The sequence below is a fragment of the Manis javanica genome, chromosome 5 (genome assembly GCF_040802235.1).
Source record: "Manis javanica isolate MJ-LG chromosome 5, MJ_LKY, whole genome shotgun sequence".
Lineage (NCBI taxonomy): Eukaryota > Metazoa > Chordata > Mammalia > Pholidota > Manidae > Manis > Manis javanica.
Window position 1 is genome coordinate 156,898,386 of NC_133160.1, and position 24,116 is coordinate 156,922,501.

At 41.7% G+C, this 24,116-nt stretch overlaps 1 protein-coding gene across 1 annotated transcript in view; it reads left to right on the top strand.

Annotated features, from left to right (window-relative positions):
- Nucleotides 1-8,615: 8,615 nt before the first annotated feature.
- Nucleotides 8,616-24,116, top strand: part of ADGRA3 (adhesion G protein-coupled receptor A3) — a 119,371-nt gene continuing 103,870 nt past the window's right edge. The window contains exon 1 of the mRNA XM_036994771.2: nt 8,616-9,003. Coding sequence (XP_036850666.2) covers nt 8,762-9,003 — 242 coding nt within the window. The 5' untranslated portion in view covers nt 8,616-8,761. The remainder of the gene's footprint in view (nt 9,004-24,116) is intronic.

Below are 24,116 nucleotides of genomic sequence, written 5' to 3' on the forward strand. Positions count from 1 at the left end.
GGAGGCATATGGATATATGAAGAAAAGAAGAAAGAAAGTAGAGAGTATTCTTAGCTGACTGAGAAACCAATAACTCCTAAGGGGCTCAAGTGAAGGTGAGTCACATCACTGGATGGTGCCCTAGAGAGACTCTCCCTCTCCCCTAAGACTCTTTATATATTTCTGTATTATTTTCCAGAGTGGTTGTTCTTATTATATATTCCCACCAGAAGGGACTGAGTTTTATGTAGTGAAGAATAGAGAAGCTAATAAAATTGATTTAGAATTTAATATGTAGAGCTTTTATAGCCAAACAGGCTTCAGATAGATGAGTAACTTTTCCTGGTAGGGACAGACTTTGGAGTCAAACTTCTGGGGTTTTACCTTTTATAATTTAGTGGTAATAACATGAAATATCCAAATAGTTTTAAATGGTAAATGCAAGTAAGAGACATTGCAATGTAGTCAACTGAGCCAAGAGTTGAGTTCATAAAGAAAGTTTTGCTTAAGTCACCAGATAACAATTACATTGTAGTTATATTATAGTCACAAAAGACAACATTAATGAATGAAGAAATAGTATTCATTTCTTGGGAATATTTTCCCTCTATTCTCTAGGGTTCTTCTAGCTGGTATAAGAATCAAATTGACACAAGACAGATTAACAGGAGAAAAAAATGTAATTATGTGTGCATGGGGGCCCAGTAATGAAATTGAGACCCAAAGAAATGACCAAGGCAGGCAGTTTTTATACATTTTAGACAAAGAGACAATAAATCTGGGAGGAATTGGCAGAACAGAGAACACTTAATTTGGGGAGCTTCAATTAGTAAGGAATTCTGAACAGCATTTGGGCTGGAGTAGTAAATTAGTAAAAAAGTAGTAAGATTTGTTTATGCAGCCTTCTTAGCTCTAAATTCTGGTGAAATATGTCTCTCCTTTCTGGTACAATGAGGGTACCTTTTCACAAGGGAGATTTATTTCCTGGTTTTGGTGGGTGGAAACAGAAGAAGGGCAGAGTACCCTCTTGCACTGTTTCTCCAGGTGCTTTAATAAAAAATAATCAGTATACCAAAGTGGTATGTTTTGGAGCAACCTGCCCTGGGCCTGTACACATTCTTTTGTTCGTTCGTTCGTTCATTCATTCATTCATTCATTCATTCATTCATTCATTCATCTATTCACCCAACAGTAATTATGTAGTGTCTGTTCCATGTGAGGCACTGTTCAGGTGCTAGGGATACAGTAATAAACAAAACAAAGCTTTGCCTTCATGGAATGTGCATTCAGAAGCATCTCAGTTCTGCTGAACTGAATTTAGAAGGTACATACTTAATCTCTATCATAATCAGTATTCACTTTCAAAGGACAATTGAGGTAATCTCTTGGACAGTCAGGATGGAGAATATGGGCTTGCTTTCTCCTGAATTTTCTATGATTGCCTCAATTCTTCCTTTCACCTTCCTAGTGGAATCACTGTCAAAGAATGTTCATAGCACTTATTTTAGAGGAATTTAGAGATCTAGAGATGAAAGGAGCCAATATGTGTAATTGTAAGGTAGTGTTACTAAAGATTAAATGGTTGTGTAATTTATAATGCTTATAATGATATGTTATGATTAGAGAAAGTGTTTTTCCCAGTGACTTTGTCCCTGCATTGCTTCTTTACCTTTCCAATATTATCAGAATGTAGGGGGCAATTATTAGTCTCTCCATTTTACAGGCAGGGAGACAGAAATATTTAGTGAGTGACTTATTTAAATTATAACTCATGACCAGGTCTATAAGAAAGTCTGATTACAGGTTTCTAAGTGAAACCAATTACAATTACAAACTTCCCAATTGTCTGGTTCAGGCTGCCACATGAACCAAGGATATAACCTTGGACACATTCATTTGCCCTCTCATTTCAGCTTCTTCATCTGGAATACGAGGCAATGGGCTAGATTCAGGCTCAATAACCTTCACTAAGTACCTATTATGTGCAAGCCATATGCTTTCAATATTTCCATATTAAGTTAAAATTAAATTTTAATCAAAGCTCACAACAAATGAAGAAACTTAAGCACCAAGAAATTAAGTAACTTGCCTATGGTGACCCAGCTAAAGAGTCAATATATTTCCAGATCTTCTGACTTCAAATATCGATGCTTTTTCCTCCATATTTTAGCACTTACCCTTGTATTTTAATGTTCTTGTATTTTAATATAATATAATATATATTATATTATATATATTATTATATTATATATTATATATTATATATTATATATTATATTATATATATAATATATATATATATATATTATTATATATATATATATTATAATATATAATATAATATAAAGATGCATTTTGATTTATTTACATATAACTTAAAACAATCCTGTTACCCAAAATGAGTAAAATAATTAATATATTTAAATTAAAATTCTAAAGTCTAAGTTTATATAACTTGTTTATAACTTAATAATGTTTGAGGTTTCTAAGAGATATAAAAGGGTGTGAAAAATATATCATAGAAATCCAAATAACAAGATGTTCAATGTGTTAGCAACATCCTGATTCAGAGGTTGATTCAAAGTAGCAATGAATTTGTTGAGAAATGTATAATTTCAAATATATCTTCTCATTCTCTTCAGCTCAACAAATGGATTTTGATATATTAACTGACCCTACGGAAGATGGAATCTACTATTCTTTAAAAAGAATTTTAAATGGAAATTTCATGAGTGGAGTATCATCTATGCTTATCATTGACAGTTACTAGTTGGCTCATTGATTCTAATCATTTTGCTTAGAACATAGGATTAAAACTTATAATAACATAGCTGATATAAGAAGACAGGTTATATACATTCTGTTCAGATAGTTACTCAGGAAATACTGCTATTTGGAGAAGCTAGTTACATCTCTGGAGTGGACTCTATTTTTAAATTTCCCCAGAAGTCCGTTGTTTCATCTGTTGTGTAATGTGCTTTCTGTACTATTTAAAAATATTTAGTTCTGCTATCAAGTCAGTAGAAAAAAATGGGAAAATTGCTTAGAGGTAGAAAAGGATAGAAGGACTGAGCATGCACCAAATATTTATAATTCACTAAATATGCAAGCCGAGTGTCAGCATATGAGGCATTCCATATTTACTGGGTTGAAAATCAGCTCCCCTTTGGTGCATCCAATCAGGCCCCCCCGTCCTTTGTCCAAGAAGCATAAATAAAATCGATAGCTGCTTATCAGACAAGTTGTGAACTTCTCAGACCTGGCACAATGGCTCCTGCATTGCTGGAATAGAGCAAGCAGAATGTTGGCCTCAGATATCTCAAATCTGTTGGGTCACCTTGCTCAAGCTTCAACTCTGGTCCTTGTAACCACAGCAGCAATGGGAAAGGTTGATGTGTCTGAGTTAGAAGAGAGATAGACAAGCAGGTGGACTCAGAGAGTTCAAATCAACATTGCGTGGCCCAATATTCAAGTGATAGGATCTTTCATCTGATTGCATTATGCCTTATGTGGGTTAACCTACCCTATTTTCCCTGCTTCTTACTGTGTGTTTTGCTTTTGTTTTTTTAAATGTTTTTAAGATTTAAATACTGGATGAATTGTTTGATGAACTGACATGTGTATATACTCATGTAACCATTGTCTAAGTCAAGGAAGATATCAAGCATTCTTACTAATTTTTTCTCCCTTCCCCCATATCACCCATCCTCTCCACCCCATTGTCAAATCAACTGTGATTTGAACATCTTAATATGGACTGTGAGCCCTCCAGTTCCACCAACTCTGTGCTAACCTGCTTGGCCGTGTACTTGGAGGCTGCTATTGCATCAGAGTAGTTCCCCATGTGGCCCTGCTGACCAAATTTTGCATCATATTTCTTCTTTATATTTACAAGTGATAGTAATTACACTGACGTGCGTACAGAATATACCATTTCGGAAAGATATTTGGTCATCTAAAGAGAGCATTTAACTGTCACAGGAGTACATTCCAATAATAGTCTGGCTGCAGCAGACACACAAAAAAGAACTCGTGGTTCAGCAGGATAAAATCATAGCACTTTAAAGCTAGTTCCAGTTCAAACTCATTTTGAAAGATGAGATTTAGTGACGTGCTGAAGGTCACTATTTCTAGTAGCTAGCAAGCCAAAACAGGAGCCAGTGCTGTCTAAAGAAGCAGGGGGTAATTTGAGAAACTATTGCTGTTCCTTTCTGGGTCCTGGATAATAACTAAGCATGCATTCTAGCACATGCTAGGTAATGACTAAGAAAATAAACTACAGCCTTCACAATTAACAGATTAACATTAAATGATGCAAAAATAAACAGAATGTCTGTTTATTAACAGGATTTGTAGATGTGTCACTGAGACATTTCAAGTGCTGAAAATTGCTGTTCTTTTCTGTCAATTTAATCATGATATGACACACTTTAAATTGACTCTAGAGGACTGAACTGTAGCTTGTCTTCTCAAGTTAGTTGATTTTAACTAGGAGTTTATTCCCAGTTATCCAAAGTATTTAATTCAAAAAAGCTTTTACTCACCAGATAACTTATTTGAAGAACTGTAACATAAAAGTAAGATTTAAACTATGTGAATCAACAAACATTTTGGATTTCCTTCTATGCTCGCTTTTGTACTAGGCACTAGAAACCACAATAATAATGGCTTAAATCAGAGAATATTTTATTGATAAAAATAAGTCTAGACACTTGATTAGCCACTCAACTTTATCCTCAGTGACCCATATGTTTTTTTTTTTGTATTTCCTCCTATTATTTTGGAATTTTCTTTTAGGCTTTTTACTTCCTGGTCACAAAATACCTGCTTCAGCTCTAAGTCTCATATCCTTAAAATACCATCTCCAAAGCAGGAAGCATGAGGGTGGTGGAAGAGACCTTTGCTTTAAGCTTTCTCCAATCACACAAAAATTTCTATCCTGAGGCTTTTCAGCTGACTTCCTCTCAGATTTGTGTGAATGAGTATACTTTTCTATGATCTTGGAACTATGCTATAGTTCTGTCCAAATTGATATCCACCAGCCACACGTAGCTAGTGAGTACTTAAATTGTGACTAGGGTGACCAAGAACTGAATTTTCAGGTTTATTTAATTTTAATTAATTAAAATTAAAGTTTAAATATACACACATATCTAATATCTACTTTGTTGGATAGCATAGCTTTTCTTTTTTTTGGCTAGTATTAGGTTATAGCCACCTATACTTGTAAGGGAGACTGGGAAAATGGTGACCTAGCCTTTTCATTCTCTAAAGGAGAAAATGTTGGGGAATGGCTCATTGGCAGTAACCATCAGTGTCTGCCATAAAAAGTCAATAGGAGAGGATGATAGAGCTGGTATTCTACTGGGGAAGGCTGACAACATAAAAAAATATAAACCAATTTTAAAAAGGTAGGTATCAGGTATCTTCAGGTTTGAACACACCACATTATCAAGATTGCCTAAGTGATTGGTCTAGATTCTAGAGTAATTTAATAGGGAGAGATTGAAGGTGGGATGGGGTGATTTAGGAGGTTGGGAAGAGCCTCTAGGATCTCATAGTCTGGTAGCGAAGGAAGAAGTCAGGCATATAAAGAAACTGTTAACAATAAACAGGGTGGTATATGTATACACACATATATACATTTTTGCACAGTTAATACAAAGTCTATATTAGAAAAACAAAGCATCTTTATGTGTTTCTCAGGTATCTTCTACAAGCCTTACATAACATGGCAAGACAGGATTCGCAGTATAGAAGCTTTGGAATGTGGTCCATCTACCATCCTTAAAGCAACAGTTGCTATAATACAGCTTTACTGGACTATGTGTACATGAATATGGTTAATGAGCAATTTCTCAGTTTCTATAGGATGTTCTAAAATGGGACAATCACAAACACAGTGAAAACTTTGAAAGGACCTATTAAGTCCTACAATTTCAAATGATGTTCTTGATGCCTGAGGGGGGATCAGCAGTAGATAGACCTGTCTGGCAAGAGGCTCTCAGGGCTGCGGTAACTTACTTAAGGTAAGGATTTTGGTGTGACTGAGGGTAAGTAACAGTATGTTTCAGACAGTATCGTCCTTTGAGATCTTTGTAAGTGTGGAAAGGACTACTTGCTATCTTCCTGTGAACCCATGCTGGTAAGAATGATAATACCTGAGGGTTGTGTGCAAAGGACTATGGTGTTGAAAGATATACTTTCTAAAGCCCTTTCCAGTTTTAATATACTAGTAGTTTATAATCTATAATGATTTTTATTTTCAAAGACAGTATGAGTGATTTCTGTGCAGGAATGGCTGAAATTACTTATATAATAAAACACTTTCATTTCCTCCATATTTCTCCTTGGAGTCATGGTTTCATTGAGGTATTTCTTCTTATAAATCTGTACTTTTTATAACTATCTCAACCATTGTGATATAAAAAGAGGGTATGAACTAAAATGATGTTAGTACTTGTGGTGAATAAATTTCAAAATAGGCACATGCATTTATTTCCACTTAAGCTGAAATAGAGTATGTGAAAATACAGATTCTAAGTTTGTGTGACAATTAGTAGCTAATACAATAGGAATATGGCTATTAAAAACTTCTGTATTGTAAAGGAAGTTTTTAGATCTTTATAAAGAAAAAAGGTGATGATAATTTTGTTAGGAAATAATAATTCTTTAAATTTAAGAGAAATGGGACCAATTTCACCCACTGAACATCGTTGTATCCTATGTAGCATCAGTTTGTCTTCTAAGTTTAATGAGATTTAATGCTACTGAATGGTTACGATCTCCCACTTTTTTCTGTCCCTAAGTATGGAGACCTGCACTATTCAAGGTGGTAGCCCCTAGGCACTTTGGGCTATTTAAGTTCAAATTTAAATTAACTACAATTAAATACAATGAAAAATCATCTCAGGCTAGCTACATATCAAGCCTTCCATGGCTGCCATATTGGACAACACAAACCTAAGATTTTTCTATCACAGAATGTACTATTACCAATGGGCACTATTGGGTTTACATAGTTGAATTTCAAAAAACATTGGTCAAATGAAGTGTTACTCAAGTTTAGTGCAATAATGTATGTTAAAGGGAGGCCCTTTACTATTGAGAAAGTTCTAGTCATACAAATAGACTCCTGGGATTTGGCCTCTAAAGTGAAATCTGTATGGGCCTTAGGTAGTACTGACCTTAGATCCAGGCAAGTAAAACCCTGCCATGGGCTCTGCATTTTACAGGGCACAATCCTAGCTCTCCTCTCCAAGGGGTAAAAAAAAATCTCTAGGGCCAAGGGTTGTGTTTCCCAAGAGCTTGCATCCCCTTATCTACTTCTAGATCTTGTTCACCTACCCAGGACTCCAGAATTCACTGATCAAAAATTCCCATGGCTATGTCCAGGCTCTAAGCAGGCCTCTTTCCAGAATTGTCCTCCCAAGGGAGGATTGGACAACTGGCATGAAAAATCATCTCAGGCTAGCTACATATCAAGCCTTTTATTTTATTCATGAATGGAGCTTGGCACAGGAAAAAAAGGCAGGTGAAAGTGTGTAGGCTAAGGGCTGGGGTCTGGCTCTTTCTTCCCCACCATGTTCCAAGGAGGAACTCCAGGGTATCTGAAAGCTCTATACATACATCTGGCCCTCCAAGTTGTTTTTAAGGTATATTTCTGAAGGTAGGAGTGTAGGATGTATATTGTTAGCTTGACGTATTTCTTGTAAATATTTAACCACAGGGTGAGCCCTGGTGTTGCAAATATCAGGGCAGGGCTTGCTGGGAGCCTTAACCTAGAAGAGGAATCCTTCAGCTGGGGTTCCCTGGCTAGTTTCCTCACTATTGTCCTAACTGGTTACATCTGCTATATTAGGCCATCAGGGAGAAATTCCTTTCAAAAGGCTGTGGGCCCAGCGAGACCCCCATGCATCCTGCCCAGGGACCGAAGCTGGGGTGCTGAAGGCCAGAAACGGCTTCGGGGACTCCGCTTCCCTGGAGAGGAACCTGCTCGTGGCCCGGGTTTGTTCGGGACACGTGGGACGAGGGTGTGCGGACGGCAGCCCTGAAGTCCCTTCTGGGGAGTTAGGTGGGAAGGCGATACCTTCCTGGTTTGGGGCACTTTCCCTCTTCTTTCCTTTCGCTGAGGAAATGCAGCCTTGCTCTCCCCGCTGGCTCCAAGCCCCTTGGCGGGGCTCCTCGGGCAGAACGGGCGGCCCCCGGGGCGTGCAGGGCGGCTTTGTCGGGAGGGCAGCGGGGCGGCGGAGGGAGGCGAAAGGGTGGCCACCGTGGCCGGAGTTTGGACTAGAACTTTCTCCCGCCCTTTCCCCGAGGCACCGCAAGCCCTCGGGGTCCGCACGCCTGCCGCCCGGAGGTCGGGCGGCGCAGCTCCGGGGCGCGCTCCCCCTTCCCGGAGCCGCGGGCGGCGGGCGGCGGCGGCGGAGAGGAGGGGAGGGGCGGGGGCGGCCGGCGGCGGCCGCGGGCGGGGAGGAGCCGCCGCGGGCAGTGGCCGGGGGAGGAGGAGGCGGTGGCGGCGGCAGCGGGGCAGGAGGCGGCGCTCCAGCCCGGCCGTAGAGCGGCGCTGGGACCTGCACGGCCGTGACCCTGCGGCTCTCCGGACGCCGCGCGCTGTCGCCGCGGACAAAGGAGCATGCTGGCGCCGAGGGGGGCCCGTCCTCCGGCCGCCGTGAGGGCCCGGGCGCCGCCGGGCCCGTGCCGCACCCCCGCCCGCCCTGCCGCCGGCCCGGCCCGCTAGGCCAGCGCGCCGCCGCTCGGCCCGGAGGCCCCGGCCCGCAGCATGGAGCCGCCCGGGCGAAGGCGGGCCCGCGTGCCGCCGCCTCTGTGGCTGCCGCTCGCGCTGCTCGCGCTGCTGGGAGGCGGCTGCGGCACCGCGGCGCTGCCTCCGGGCTGCAAGCACGACGGGCGGGCCCGAGCGGCCGGCAGGGCGGCGGGCGCCGCCGAGAGCAAGGTGGTGTGCAGCAGCCTGGAGCTCGCGCAGGTCCTGCCCCCGGACTCGCTGCCCAACCGCACGGTCACCCTGTGAGTAGCCCTGGCTCCCGGCTTCCCCCCGGGCTCTCCGGCGCTGCCGCCCGCCGCTTTGGAGAGGGCTCCTGCCGGCACCCACGCGCCTTTGTGTGAATGGACGCAGGCAGCGGTGGTGCTGGGGTGCTTGGCCTGGCCTGGGCACACTTCGGTGGAAGGCCGGCGAATCTGCCTCGGAGCTGCCTTCCAGCTCCGCTAGTTTGCAAAGTAAAAGTTTTCGGGTTATCCCCGCGCCCCGCTGGTGTCGCTGCGCGGTGCCGCGGGAGGATGCGAGTAAACACGCTGGCGGCAGAGTTAACGCTCATTCCTGTGTGATCGCGCGTCCAGAAGCACCGTCCTGTTAGAAGCGCCAGCCCTTCAGCTTTTGTGCACTTTGAGTTACACTTAGATGATGCCAATTGGCGGAATTCCAAAACAACACTGGGACCCTGCACGGCCCCTGGCCGCGTGTGATTCCCCGCACACCTTCTACGATTTCCTTGCCTTTTGCTATCGTAGTTTTTATTAATTACAGAGCACCTTTTAAAGTGGAGTTATTAAGGGCTAGAAACGTTTTTGAGAGTGCACTTTTCAGCCCTGTTTTCACGTTTGTGAGCGCTCCTATTTAAATAAATGCTCAGAACTTCGAAATTGAAAACTGGGGTTTGCTGAGACTTCCAATTCGAGGGACTTGATTTTCGGATTGAGTTTCCACCTGTAAGGAAAAGTTTTTGGTCTTGTAATTGAGTTTGTGCTAAGATTCATGGTCCTGTTTTGCAAGCGTGGTTCTGCCAATTACAGCTGAGAAATTGTTCGCAGTGACTCTTGATTTTATTTTCTGAACGATGAATCGGTTTGGAAAAAAGTTCAAGTGTTCCCAGTGGATATTTTGTCGAATTGAAATACGAGTCCCTCGGCTCCGTGTTCCTCTATGTTTTGCGTGGTTTCCTAAAAAAGAATCAAGGCTGTCGCTGTAAAAACGAAGGCGAGGGAAGCACCGTGACTTATAAAAAACAATGTGGTATTTAATTTAATCCAAATTAAGCAGGACATAGGGTAAGAGAACTATAAATCTCATTATGAACATCTTTTTTCATTTCCATTGGTCGGAATTTGGAAAGGTTTAACACGGGAAATTGTGTGTGTGTGTCGATGGAAGCATGAAAATGGGTAAAATCGTCTTTGTTTTGTTTGACTCCTTTACCAGCACTTGGCCATTTGGTACTGGCAGCAGCTGTATTTATTTCTTAGCCAGATTCTTTGAAGTGGAAATTTCGGGTATGGGACTTTAAATACAGTCTTGAGTCAAGTGGAGAAAACTGTTGGAGAACACCCTGGTTACTGAGCAGAAACTAGTCATCGTATGTTTGGATTCTGGATAAGTGGCGCTTAAGCTAATTCAAGTTTTAAGTCGAGTTTTTCTGAAATGTCAACAGTTCTAGCTGCATTAAATCAACTACTTGTAAATGTTTTGCTTTGCAGAAAAAAAATAAGTGACATTGTGGAAGATCGCTTTTTGGCGTATCAGTTAAATATTTCACTGAATTTTTCATGAGCTAATGAAAATGTAAAGTGCCTTTGAAATGTCATTTTAATCCTTTTTTTCTTGTTTGCATCTGAAAGCTCTGTACATGAAAAAGTTAATAAAATTTAAGGAATGGAGAGAAAATATAATTTAAGGATCAAATGAAGCTGATGTTCTGTATGAAGTTGGTTGAAGTTCAAAGTATATTGGATCTGGTAGAGGGTCATCTGGGCCAGTTCCCCCACTTTATTGCGAGGACATCAGAGGGTCACTATGGATAAGTGACTTGCCCAAGTTCCCACAGTGAATGAGCGGTAGGTGTCCCGATGCTTCCTCATCTTTTCCTTTGCCTTCATCTTTCTTAGTTAAGTACAGTTTTTGTTGAGTGATTTCTAGGTCGTCAATAGCATGATGAGGCTTGGATTAGGTGTTAGTGTCCTAGGTCTGCAGCAAATTATCACAACTTGGTGGCTTAAACAACAAATTTCTTTTACAGTTCTGGAGGCCAGAAGTCTGAGATACAGGGGTCAGCAGGGTCATGCCCCCTCCGAAGGCTCTGAGGGAGGCTGCTTTCTTCTTTCCGCTTCGGACATCCTTCGGTTGTGGCAGCTCATCTCCAGGCTCGGCCTGTCTTCATGTGGCTTTCTTCCCCATGTCCCTGTGTCTCAGATAGTCTCCTTCATCTTTTAAGAACACCAGTCACAGAAGTTAGGATTCACCCTAAGTTCAGGATGATCTCATCTAAAGATCTGTAACTTATATCTGCAAAGACCCCATTTCCAAGTAAGGTCACTTTCAGAGGTACCAGGGATTACAACTTGGACATATCTTTTTGGGGGACACTAGTCAACACACAGAATTTAAATGAAACACGGTCTTTCTTCTCTAGGAACTTACAGATAATTGGGAAGAAAGATTCATGAATAGGTCTTAGATCAGTATGGTAAACGCTGTAATGCCGGTGTACGCTTGTAACAAAAGGGTCCCCGAAGAGGGCAACCTTGGGGCATAGTCGGTGGTCTAGGATTGGAGGCTCCTAAGGCAATTTGAGAAGGATGAGAAACATAATTAATTGTGAAGGGAATTTCGAGGGGCTGAGGGAAGGAAATGAGGGGATGATTGGTGGAGACCCCAGTATGCCCAGCCATGGGGCTTGCTGTGCTGTGTAGTTGATGTAGCTGGAATGTCAAGGCCTAGAGTGGTCAGTGGGGACACTGTAGGGTACAGATCAAGGACAGGCAGGCTCTTTGGTTTGAGGTTTTCAGCTGAGCTGGGATGTAGCTGCCACATGGAAAATTGCTGAGGCTTGAGAGTATGGCAAGGATAGGATAGAATTTGTTTTTCTTTTTTAAATAATGAAAAATAAGGCTATTTCCACATAGTGGATGAACTGGACTTCAGCATTACCTGAAGCTCAGACCCCTCAACTATGTTAATGAACTATGCTTATTTCTATAGCATATGTGCATGGAGAGATCTAGCAGAAACCATGGCTTGACCACACCTGTTACCTGTATCCATGTAGCCTTTTGTATTTAAGGATTAAATTCCATTTATTATTTACACACAAATAAAAATTTAACTGCATTTAATGTTTTTATTGGAAGTATAAATTATTTCCTGTATTCCTGTGTTTTATATGAATGCCCTCAATATTTTAAGTTTTAAAAATTTTGAAGACTTGAGTAATGGGAAGTTTTGCCAGTTTATCTCTGCTTTTCCAAATGTTCATGTTCACCATCTAATGCCACATGATGATGACTCTAGAAAAAAATTTTTTCAAGAAAAATTGATTTGTCAAGTAACTTAGGGACAAAGTCCAAATTTTTCTCAGAGTTTTTAACAAACTAATCTGTGAGTTGTGGCTTTTACTTTATAAAATGTTATGTTTGTTTGCTATCAAAGAACCAATAATTGGACATTATCCGTGTGCCCAGCTAGGTGCCAGGCATACAAAAAGGAATGTGTGCATTGTTTAGAAACTTAAGCCTGGGTGGACAGAAAGGATTTGCATAAAAGCAGCAGACATTTAGGGAACAATTACAGAATGTCTGTAATTAAGTAATAAATCATGACTGCTATCTTTTTTTTCTTTATTTAGGAAGCCTAAAAAAGGTGAGATCACTGGGGCTGTGGAGGCCTTGGAAGATTTTTCATTTTCTTGGAGAAGTTGGGACTTGACCATGGCCTGAGGGAAGGGAGAGATTGGATTGAGCTTGGGGAGAGGCATTCCGGAGTGAGGGCGAGGGGTGGTGACAGGCTGGCCCTACTGAAATAGAGAGGTTTTCAGGACCATTGGTCTGTATATGGTATTTCACTTACTGTCAGTATGAGTTTGGTCAGGGAAGAGTGACAGGTGGAAGGGAGAGGTGGCCTCAGCTGAAGCACCCTGCAGGGTGGAGCCTGGGAAGGAGTAGCTCGTGGAGTCCAGCGAGCAGTCGTGGAGTATCTGGCCATAGACGTCTCGGGAAGGTCAGTTTTGGAGGCAGGAATGGGCGCCCCAGTTGAGAGATGCTGAGAGACCCAGAACAGTAAGACCAAGGAGCTGATACTGGGTTTGCAGCCCAGTGCTTGGCGCTTTCCAACACTGGAGGCCATGGAAAGCAGGTGGGTGGCTTGAAGGGGGAACTGGTGAGACCCAGATGATAAAGAAGTTTGGATGAAGGCAGGTATCTTAGGAAGGAAAGATGTCAGAGCACATCTGCATAAAGTTTGGAAGAACTGGGGAGGGGGAGGAACTGATGAAAGGGGATGTGGGGTGGCTGCTCCATGCATCCGCATTGGTGGTAGGGGAGGGCCCAGGCCTGCGAAGTGGGGAAGAGTTCGCCATTGCTTTTATTTTCTCACTCAGGCAGGCTGAGGGAAGAGGAGTCTCAAGAGGTTCTTTTTGCAAAGTGGGAAGGTGAGCACACCTGGGTTGCAGAAATGTCAACAGGGTGAAGTTGTGTTCCTTTTTTTGTTTAATGATCAAATTCAAAGGAGATGGTCTGTACAGTTAGGCTCCCCAGGTGCATTCAGCCTGGAGACGCAAGTAGTTGGGGTCCGCCAGCTGCTGCTTGGCCAGGTGAGGGCCACAGAGGGAGAGGAGCAAGGTGCTTTTCACAGCTAGACCAGCCGCTGCTGTGGCCTGAACTACGGGTCAAGGATACTGGTTTTATCTTTGAAGTCAAGGTCTCTTACATACCTCTTCAGCCTCATTTTCCTACACTCAGCACAAAATTATTTTTCTTTTCCATGCATATTGATCAGTTGAGGCCATGTTAATATTGTAGGCCCAGTGCTGAGTGCTAGGGGTTCAGGGATAAAAAATAAGATTGAGTCTCACTCAAGGATCTGTCTTATATACCAGTTCTCTGCTTAACCTCACTGTGCCTGTCATTGTCCCCTGAGCAGAGTATGTGCTTTGCTTCCTGTGTGCTTTGGCTTCAGTCTGCCTCTCTTGCCTGGAATTGCTATTCTGGTAAATTCTCTGTCCTTCAGAGTCCAGCTCAGCTATTGTGAACTAACACACTCTTTCTCAGTCCCTCTCTCCAAGCCTTTTGCTCCTTCCATTCTCTGAACTCGGGTAGTGCGTACGGTCTGTGCTCCGTGTCACTTCACCTGGTACCTGATGTTACTGTCATAATGCACATTCCCTTGAAGGGAAGGCCTGTGCCACCTCTCCTGAGCACAGTGCCTGGAGTTTGGGTGGGGACATGTTCATCTGACTGACTGTGGTGGGAGGTCAGGACAAGTTGCGGGGATGAAAGAGGAATGTGAATTCAAATTTTTACCTATCACAAATGAGAACATTATTCAGTTTAGCATTTCATAGCTGTAGATCCCCAATTCAGGAACAGGTATATTAAATCTATTTACAGTTAAATTTGACCTACGTGATCTTGTGTGTGCGGTGAGGAAACACATAAGACAATGTGTTGACAAGATGCTCAGAAATACTGCAGAATTTTGGACTGACTTAGGAATTTAGCCCATGAACGCAAGTCTTAAGAGTTTCCAGTGTGATGAGAAGGGTTTGCATGATCCAGGTTCTCTGAATCCTGTTGCTTCTTGCCTGCTTGGAGTTTTCCTGCATCAGGAATAGATGAGAGAAGTTGGTAGGTTTGGCAGTAAACCAGAAATCAGAATACCAGAAACAAACACATGCAGAAAGTTTGGGGATCCTTACCCCAATCCATCCAGTGACAGCTTTTCTTCCCAGGAGCCTGTAAAGATGGTTTAAAAAAATAAAACGCAGAAGTAAAAGCTCTTGAAAGTCAGAAAATGACATAGGGCAAAGTTTCTTGAGTGAGTATTCAATGACTTTTTTTTTTTCATTTGGCTGCTTCTTTTAAAATTGTTTTCTGTCTGGACTATATTTCTATGGAGGAATCTTAATAGGTCTAGAGACCATAGCTAGTTTATTCTTATGTCAACATTTTTCTCATAAGCAGACAAAAATTAGGATACAGAATTCTTTCAAGTTTAGTAGCTTACGTCAGTTTTTGCAAATATTAGGAGACTGTAGGTGCACACTTGCTCAGTGAGCTTTTAATTCTTGCTTGACTAAATTTATTTTAAAAACTTAATGTATTTTTAATGCTTTATGTGTTTCAGCTTGCATTTATGTCCAGGTGCAGATAATTTTAGTCTGAAGAGGGAGTTTTACGGGAAGTAAGCAATATCTCACAACCTTGTTCTCCACCCCTTGCCTTCCCCCTTCATGACTAAACTTTGCAGAGATTTTGCATGTCCAGTAAGGGAATCTCCTGCATGTTGGATGGGGTGGGACAGAGGTATAGTAGGTCTTCCCTTCAAGGGAATGTGCATTATGACAGTAACATCAGGTGCCAGGTGAAGTGACACGGGGGCACAGACAGTAAGCACTACCCGAGTTCAGAGAATGGAAGGAGCAAAAGGCTTGGAAAGAGGGACTGAGAGAGTGTGTTATTTCACAACACCTACTACACATTTATCTTGGCCCCTTTTAGTACCATGATGATCATGTTTCAGATATTGGGCTTTTTCATCCTGGGCAGACTTTCTTGTCTCAGATCTCTCCTGTTCAGGGCCTGAAGGGAACAAATGGCGAGTTTAAGAGATTGGTTTAAGAATTAGCTAGAACTACAACTCCCCACCTCCTACCCCTGCAACAGCATGCAAACCCAGATTAAATCTGCTTGCCCACATATAGCAGGGGCTGTCCAAAGACCGGAATTTACTTGTGACATTTATTGTTCTCTAGTGGCATTGTTGATAGTTTGTATCTTAGTTTTTTAAGGTGCTAGCTTTTGCATTCATTCAACAAATAATATTCACAGTCTACCTTGCTTGTTGCAGACTTAGGTGCGCTGATGTGACTTTTCCTCTCAGAGTGTGAAATTTTTTTTCCAGCCATTAGGCCAGTTTTATCCCAGCCTTGTATGTTTGTAGGCCTTTCTGGAGCTGTGCCTCTTGCCTTCTGGCTCTGCGGTATCTCATACTTCTCCCTGGTTAGACTTGGCCGTCCGACTCTTTGATGTGATCCAGTGCGCATATTCCTCCTTTGCTGCACTCTGCCAAGAGAGCTGGAGATGGCAGAGGGGTGACGGGTGGGTTTTTCGAAATTATTGTAGGCACTGGGATTTCTGTAGGGAAATTTGCGAGAGTGGTGTAGCAACAGCACTGCCAAAGGGGCTGATGGACCTTTTTGGTCAATGACCATCATTGTTTCCCCCCCACCTGCCAGGCACACACCTTTCCCCCACCTAGGATGTCTGCGGTCTCCTGTAGCACATAGTCACGTCTATTATTTGGAGCAGCTCTTACCAAGAGTTTTCATGTCATGACGTACATAGACATACATAGTGATGATGTTTGTGTGAAGGATACTCCAGGCCGGATTCCCCTGCCCCAGGCCCTGAGTCCCAGCCGCAGTGGTCAATGGGGAGCAGTTATCTGCACCTTCCTGGAACCTGGTTGCTGAGTTTGCTGTTGGGGTTTTCAGCCTTGCATTGGATCACCTGGGAGCATTAGAAGTTCACCTCAACAGGACACAGACCTTATGCTCTGATTTCATTGCTCCAGGATGGGGCCCAGATGTTGGCATTTGTCGGAGGTCTGTTGCGATTCTGGTGGCACCTGGGCTTGAGAACCTCTTGTCTAGTAGTCCACCCACCTGAAGGGTTAACCATCTGCCGCAACAAAAGAAGGCAGAAGAAAGAGCAGAGGAGCAAATTGAGGGCAACTGGTAGGAAGGGAGGAGGGAGGGACTGTTCCAAGTAGAGCCAAGGCCTGATGACAATCAAGAGACATTTTTAGGACAGGCTGAGAACTTTAGGGAGGGGCCTATTCATATGACTGTAAAATGGGCTCTTGGTGCTGTTAGGTGGCTGTCATGTGTTGAAGTTGGGTTTATATCAAGCCAGGGGTTAAGGATAAGAAGATTTTAGAGAGTTGTTACGGCCCTGCGTGAGTGGGCGAACTGGAAGGGCTTAACAGCAGCACGCATTAGTCCAAACCAGTTTGAGGGCCTAGTGCTTGTGAAGAGCAGGAAACAAAATGCTATAGCTCCTGCCTTAGGGTATCTTAAATTCTTTAAGATTTAAAATAAGAGTTTTTTTTCCTGATAATTATGCATTATTGATATAAAATAATAAAATAGGGCAGCCAAGAGGCCCAATTTCCCAAGTATGTATTGCTCTGTGAATTTTATTTTTTTTGTCTTTACTAAGTCTGATAAGTAAAAAAAGTAAAAGCTTAATTTGCTATGTGATTTTAAGTGAAGTTTAATGTATTTTGACATATCTACAAAAAGGTCATTTGTATTTGATTTCTCTTTCAGTTTTTACTTTTTTTTTTCCAGTTGATATTCTTGAGATTTTTAGTGACAACTCATCTGATAATTTACTTCTTTCGTTATTTTCTTGCTGCTTTGGCTGGGACTAAGCAGGCAGGGCTGCAGGCATCCTTACCATATTCTTGACTTTATAATTGACAGGTATGTTGGGCAGACCATAACAGATTTCCTCGCTCAGGGTTTACAACTTTGTTGCTAGGCTCTGACCCTGAATCAACTCCTACGGTAACTGGCGTAGCTTTTATTTTAGCTCTGTCAATTCAGATGACTAAAGATCTTGGGTCTTAGTTTAAATAAAATAAAAACATCTATTTTTTGCCCTCTCCCCTGTTTTTCCTTCCCGTAATTTGCCCTAAATTTGAATTACGTAGTGTTTGAATTGTGCATATTTGAAATCTTCTTCCTGAGTAATCCCCATGGGGAAGAGGGGCCAGATCTGTAGAATTACATATTCTATATAGTGAAGGCCAAATTGTCCATCACCCTCACAGTCGATATTTTGTAAAATTTTTAGTTAACTCTCTTAGATGACAGTGCCATGAGGATGAAGAAAATCTTTTGGCAGGGTTGTTAGCTCTACATGTAAAAGCCCTGCTTCTGCCCATTCAGGAACTGTACTTGCAGGCCAACTGTCTCCCGAGAAGAGGGGTGAGCATACCCCCTACTGAGGCTGGGGAGAATTAGACTATGCCTGGGGTAGGTAATCTGAGCTCCCCAAGCCAGGCTTCCAGCCATTCCCTCCCTCACATCCCCCAGCACAAGGCATAATGCATAGTGTATGATTGTGAATTAAATGCACTTCCTGTTTGAAGACATTTCTGAATTAGAATGTATAGTTCAAATACATGACCTTGCCTCATCTAGAATGTCAGTTCCATTGATAACAGACTGTTTTGCTCTCTCCTGCAGCTGTCGGGCTAGAATAGTGATAGGCATTTAACAGGCATCCCTGTAATGGCCTCACATGCTAGGCAGATAGAAAGCTTGTAAATTGTGTTGGGGATATCACAGTCAGTCTAAAACCTTCTTAGATTTAATTAAAGGAAACTTACAGCAGCCTTAGAGGTGTAACTAATACACATTCTTTAATGCAATTGTTAATTTTTCTTTTCTTCAAGCCTGTTTGAATCTAAGTCTAATTAAATTGATTCATTTCCCATCAAGATAAGGCTTAGAAGCATCCTTTGTTTCATTGTGCAATTCCTCCCAACTCTTTTCTCACAAAAAGACAAAGAGAAATTTAGTAGTGTTGTATTCATCTCCAGGACCGTATTCAAGACAGATGTGATTTCTATTAATCTTTTTTTTTTAACCTGCCTTTTATTTTTGTTTTTAAACAAGACCACGGGTAAACCTTTATGGCCCAAACTCCATTAGAAGTCAGAAGTCATTCCAGTACCACAGAACTTGTCAATGCTAGGTAGATTCTTTGGGTGACCAGGTCCTACCTCATGTTTGCTTGGGATACTACAGCTATCAAACCGCTTGGAATTAATGTATTTACAGTCCTGCCCTCTTACTAGGTTGTGAACACTTGATAGTGATATATATCTCTGTATCCTCGGTGTCTAGCACAGAGGCACTCAGTAAATCTTTATGTAAAGATATCCCATATTTTTCTCAAGAAGGGCTGGAGGAAGAATCTTGGGTTATTCTTAATGCTGTTGTGGGTAAGCTTGAGAGTCTTCAGAAACAATACCTGACCTACAAGGGCAAGGCTTAAACTCCCACTCTTCTTTTGATAATGAGAAGTGTCTCTCTTACTCACATTAGTTCATTTTTCTCCCCTTTTCTTGATCCAATTCCTTCCTACCTCTTGAGAAACCATCACTGAATCTTTCCTATATTTCAAGTTTTTGCCCTGCTTTTTGTGTGTCTCCTCAGCGTATAGAGCCATGTCCTTTTTCCGTCTGTTTAAACTCCCCTCCCCACAATGCTCCCTTGTGGCGCCCATCACTCCTCTTCCTTCACAATTAAGCTTCTTGGAAAAGTAGCTTGAATTCATTGTCTTCACTTCCTTAACTCTTGTTTCAGTTTCAGATCATGGATGGCGAGCTTCTGTGCCGTGCCCTGCTTGAAGTCTGCCTTGATTCAAACATGTTTCATTCACGACCATGTCATTTTCTGGCCCTTTAGCTTCATGGTCACCACAACTATTAATTATGCTCACTTAATCATTACATTTTGGCAATTCCATGTGGTTCGGGCCGGAAAGCTTTTAGGAGGAAATAGCTGGCGTGGCTGCATAGTTTCCCTGCCAGGATAGACCTGAGCAGTGCCTCTGAATACTTTTTGGGGTAAGGCTCCTGGGAGCATATGACTTCACAGGCATTAAAACAACATCCTGAAGTTGGTAGTGGTCCCATCTTGGAGGTGTGCCAACTGAAGTATGCAGGTAATTGATCCTCTCAAGTTACACGTTTTCTAGGCTTCTGGCCCAGGATTTCTGAGCTCTAGGCTTATAGTTCCCAGTATTGTTATGTCCATGAAAGTCACAGACACCTTAAATGCTCACTTTGGCTGTAGGGTTGGGGATGAGTAAATCTTTGTAGAACTGAAAAAACGAGGGATTTGTTTACTTTGAACCATTTCTTTAGAGGTGGTTCACTGATGGGAAAACAGAGAAACAGAATTATCATCTGGTGCATATTATGTTCAAATAACTAACCGTTGAAAGAGAGAGTTTTAACATCCCATTTTAATATTATCAAGTGGTTTAGGAATGACCAGAGGCGGTCACTTTTAAGACTGCAGTGCAGTAGTATTGATTATGCAGTTATCAGTCCTCTTCTTATTTGCATCCTTGAGATTGAAAATTTCATCCTGGAGTAATAATTAACCCAGTCTCTGACTTAGCTGCCCTGTTAGGATGAAAGGAATAATAACATTTCAGGGAGAGTGTGGTTGCATTTTTGGTAGGTCTCCATCTGAAGGGAAAATAATTCATAACATGTAGCGGGTTCACATCTACATGACAAAATTGTTGTGGGTAAGCAGGAAAGCGGCATTCCTACTCCTTACTTGAAAAAGAAGACTAGAAAGGAGGAACCGAGGACACAGCAATGAGACGGACTTGGATATGAGGGCCTCAAGCTGGCTTTTCTCCCAATAGAATTAGCAAATCATACTTCTCTGGCCCTCACTTTTCTTAATAGTAAATATAAGGTGTAGATGATTTTAAGGGCTTTTTAACTGCCAGCGTTCTATGATTTTTCTATAACCTACCAAACCAAATCTGATAAGAGTACCGAGGTATTTTTAAAAATCCACAAACTTCACACATACATTTTAATGAGGCTCAATAGTGTTATTAGAACTGATTCATTGCGTTATAACAGTAAGTGCAGGGCCTGGTTTTTTGGGTAGCAGGGGGGTTCTTGTTCAGTCCTTGGCTCTGATCTGTGGTTTCTGAGCTCAGGGGACTTTTCTCACCACTCAGCACTAATTGCCCCCCTCACTTCCTGGCTGAGACCTGCCTTCATCCCCTCAGGCTAGTCCCAGCATTGGGGCCCTGTGCTCTCTTTCTGTTAGTTGCTTTTGTCTCTGAGTTCTTGTCTTTAAGATCTGAACACTTGAGGAGCTCTTTGGGCATCTAAATTCAGCTAATCTCTTTGTGAATCTCTATTCATAAAGATTTTTACGGGCCAACTCACTGAGCCCACTAGCCTGTTCCTCTGAATTGCTGACTACCAAAGGAATTTGCAGGGTGTTTATAACATTCAGAAACGGGACCTTTTTTTTTTAGTGCAGTGAAGGTACCTTTCATGACTTCATACACAGAGACAGAGACACATGTATTTCTTCCTTTTGTTTCCAGACTTTATGGACATCCTGCAGATTCTATATCATGATTATTTCTCTTGGCTGCATGCTCTCCCACCCTTTACTGCTTTTGCCTATATTACCACATATTTATTATGCATGCTCTGATACCAGTGTTTTGACTGATTCGATTTAACAGAACCTCTAAACCTAACTCACAGTAAATGGGCAGGCCAGTGCCTGGTCATGATCCCTCCACCAGTTACAAAGGTATTGGGGTCATAGTTGCTGATGATCTAGCTTTTGCAATAAGAACTAGAATGGCACAGAGATTTCTTGAATGTCTGCACTAGTGAATTGGGAGTAGCCATCAGGAATGTAGCATGAGCTTATCAGGAAAGTGCTAGGACTGACCAATCCACTGGCATGGGACAGGGAGGTGGTGGCACACTACTGTTGTTTGCCAATGGCCTGGACACCCGACCCTCTGTTAATGACTAGATTGTTTTTTTGATTTTATAATCTTGGGGTCATACGGCTTTTTCTACATACCAGGGTTTTTCACTGTTTGAGAGTTTGAGCAGCTATTTTGAGTGACTCAGCCACCTAAATTTACAAAAGGTCTCGAGTTTTCTTCCCAGTATAATTACTATTTTTTATTTTTTTAAAATTGAAGTATGAGTGATATACAATTTTATATTAGTTTCAAGTCATTGGTTCACCAGTTACCCTATTATTAAATCCTCACCCCCACAAGTACAGCTACTATCTGTCAACCTAAGAGGATGCTACAAAATCATTGGCTATATTCTTCATGCTGAACTACCATCCCTGTGACCAACCTATATTATGATTGAGAATTTTTGTGCCCCTTTATCTCCCTCAACTTCCTCACCCACCTGCCTCACCCCCTCCTCCATGGTAATAACCTCCAGTCACTTCTCGATGTCTATGAGTCTACTACTGTTTTGTTCCTTCTGTTTTGCTTTGTATTTATATTCCACAAATAAGTGAAATCATGTGGTATTTGTCTTTCCCCATCTGACTTATTTCACTGAGCATACTATCTTCTAGATCCATCCCTGTTGTTGCAAATGGCAGGACTTTTCTTACGGCTCAATAATAATTCCACTGTGTTTATGTACCACATCTTTATCCATTCATCTACTGATGAACACTTAGGTTGCTTCTATATCTTGGCTACTGTAAATAATGCAGCAATAAGCAGTGGTGCATATATCTTTTTGAATCAGTGATTTGTTTTCTTTGGGTGAATTCCTAAAGTGGAATTATTGGGTTGAATGATATTTATTTAGTTTTTTGAGGAACCTCCTTACTGCTTTCCACACAGCTGTACCAATTGACATGGATAGTGACTGCTCTTACTGGGCTTGAGGTGATAGCTCTTCGTAGTTTTGATTTGCGTTTCCCTGATTAATGATGTGGAGCATCTTTTCATGTTCCTGTTGGATATTGGATATCTGTATTTCTTTGGAGATATGTGTGTTCAGGTCCTCCACCCATTTTTAATCAGGTTATTTGTTTTTTTTGGTGTTGAGGCATATGAGCTCCTTATATATTTTAGATGTTAACCCCTTTACCAGTGGAATTATTTAGATTCTGTACTTAGTGTAAGCTCTGTCCTTGTCAAAAAATAAGGGTTTCACTCCTCAGTGATAGTTTCCAAAGTGTGCTCTTCAAGTATCTTCTGATAGAGAGTGGCTCCCAGCATTTGGACCAGCGACCTAAGCACTTTGAGAAATTGTATTAGGGAAAAATGTTGGCTCTCATATATTAAATTAGTAAAAAAAAGACACACGATCCATAAGCAATACATGCCTAGAATAACCAGTAATGTTTGCTGACTGTGCCTAATCCTGTCCTCAGAGTTTTAAGTGTTGTATTAGTTAATTCTCCTAGTTCCCTAATGAGGTCGATATTATTATGATCCATCTTTTGTCTGAGGAGGTGGGGTACAGGAGCTTATTCATTTCCCTCAGGTCACTCGGGCAGTAAGTGATGGAAGCAGGCATTGAGCCCAGGTAGTCTGACTCCAGAGCCTTTACTTCTAACCAGTGTGTTGTAATAGTCAAGGGACATTACTAGACCTTCACAGGAAGGGAACACAAATATACAGTGGGCCATGCAAATTTAAATTATGAGGTACCACTTTTCACTACTCAGGTTCAAGTGTGACTCTGGCAAGAATACTTCATACGCAATGTGTTTTGTACATCCCTCCTTCCCTCTGTGCATCCATTAACCCAGGAGCATCCTGGCTGTGAGAGTCCAGCTTCTTTGCAGCCAGCCCCACCAGAGTGGGGGAGACCCACTCTGTGCCTGGACTTTTGACCTGGAGATCTGTGTGCCAATAAATAGGTGTTGGTTTAAAGTGCTTGGTTTGTGGTACTTTTTTATGCAGCAATAGAAAATGAATACCGACCTTTGAGAGGTTACTTCTGTTCAAAAGGATTTTCCCCTTCCTGTCTGCCTGTTGAATTCCTGTTCATTTTTTTAACAACAAAGTTCAGAAACTTTTACCCTAATCCTTTTACATTTCCGCAACATTTAAACTCTGTATTCTCTTTGGATCAGTCATCCTTTTTGTAGCACTTCACACTTAGATTCATGTGCAACATGAGTCCTCGAGGTCTATTTTTGTGTTTTTAGTGGCATTCCCAGCACACAGTAGGTACTCAAATATATTTTTATTAATGAATAATAGTTCCATTATGAATTTCAGCTTAAAAATCAAAGACTTAGAATTCTAGAAGAACCTTAGTATGGTTCCACTGGAAAGCTATTTGATTAAAATGCCAAATAAACTTGCTTATATTGTGTTCATAAATATTAAATGTCCAGTGTTCTGTATGATGTACAGACACCTTGAAAAATGGGCTCCCTTTTCTCATGAAACTGATGTGTTCATAAGGTCAGATGAAGTGTTATTTTAACAACTTCTCATTTTTAGGCATTTTTGGAAGATAACTGGTATGGCATAAAAAATTCTTTAGTTTTGTCAATCAA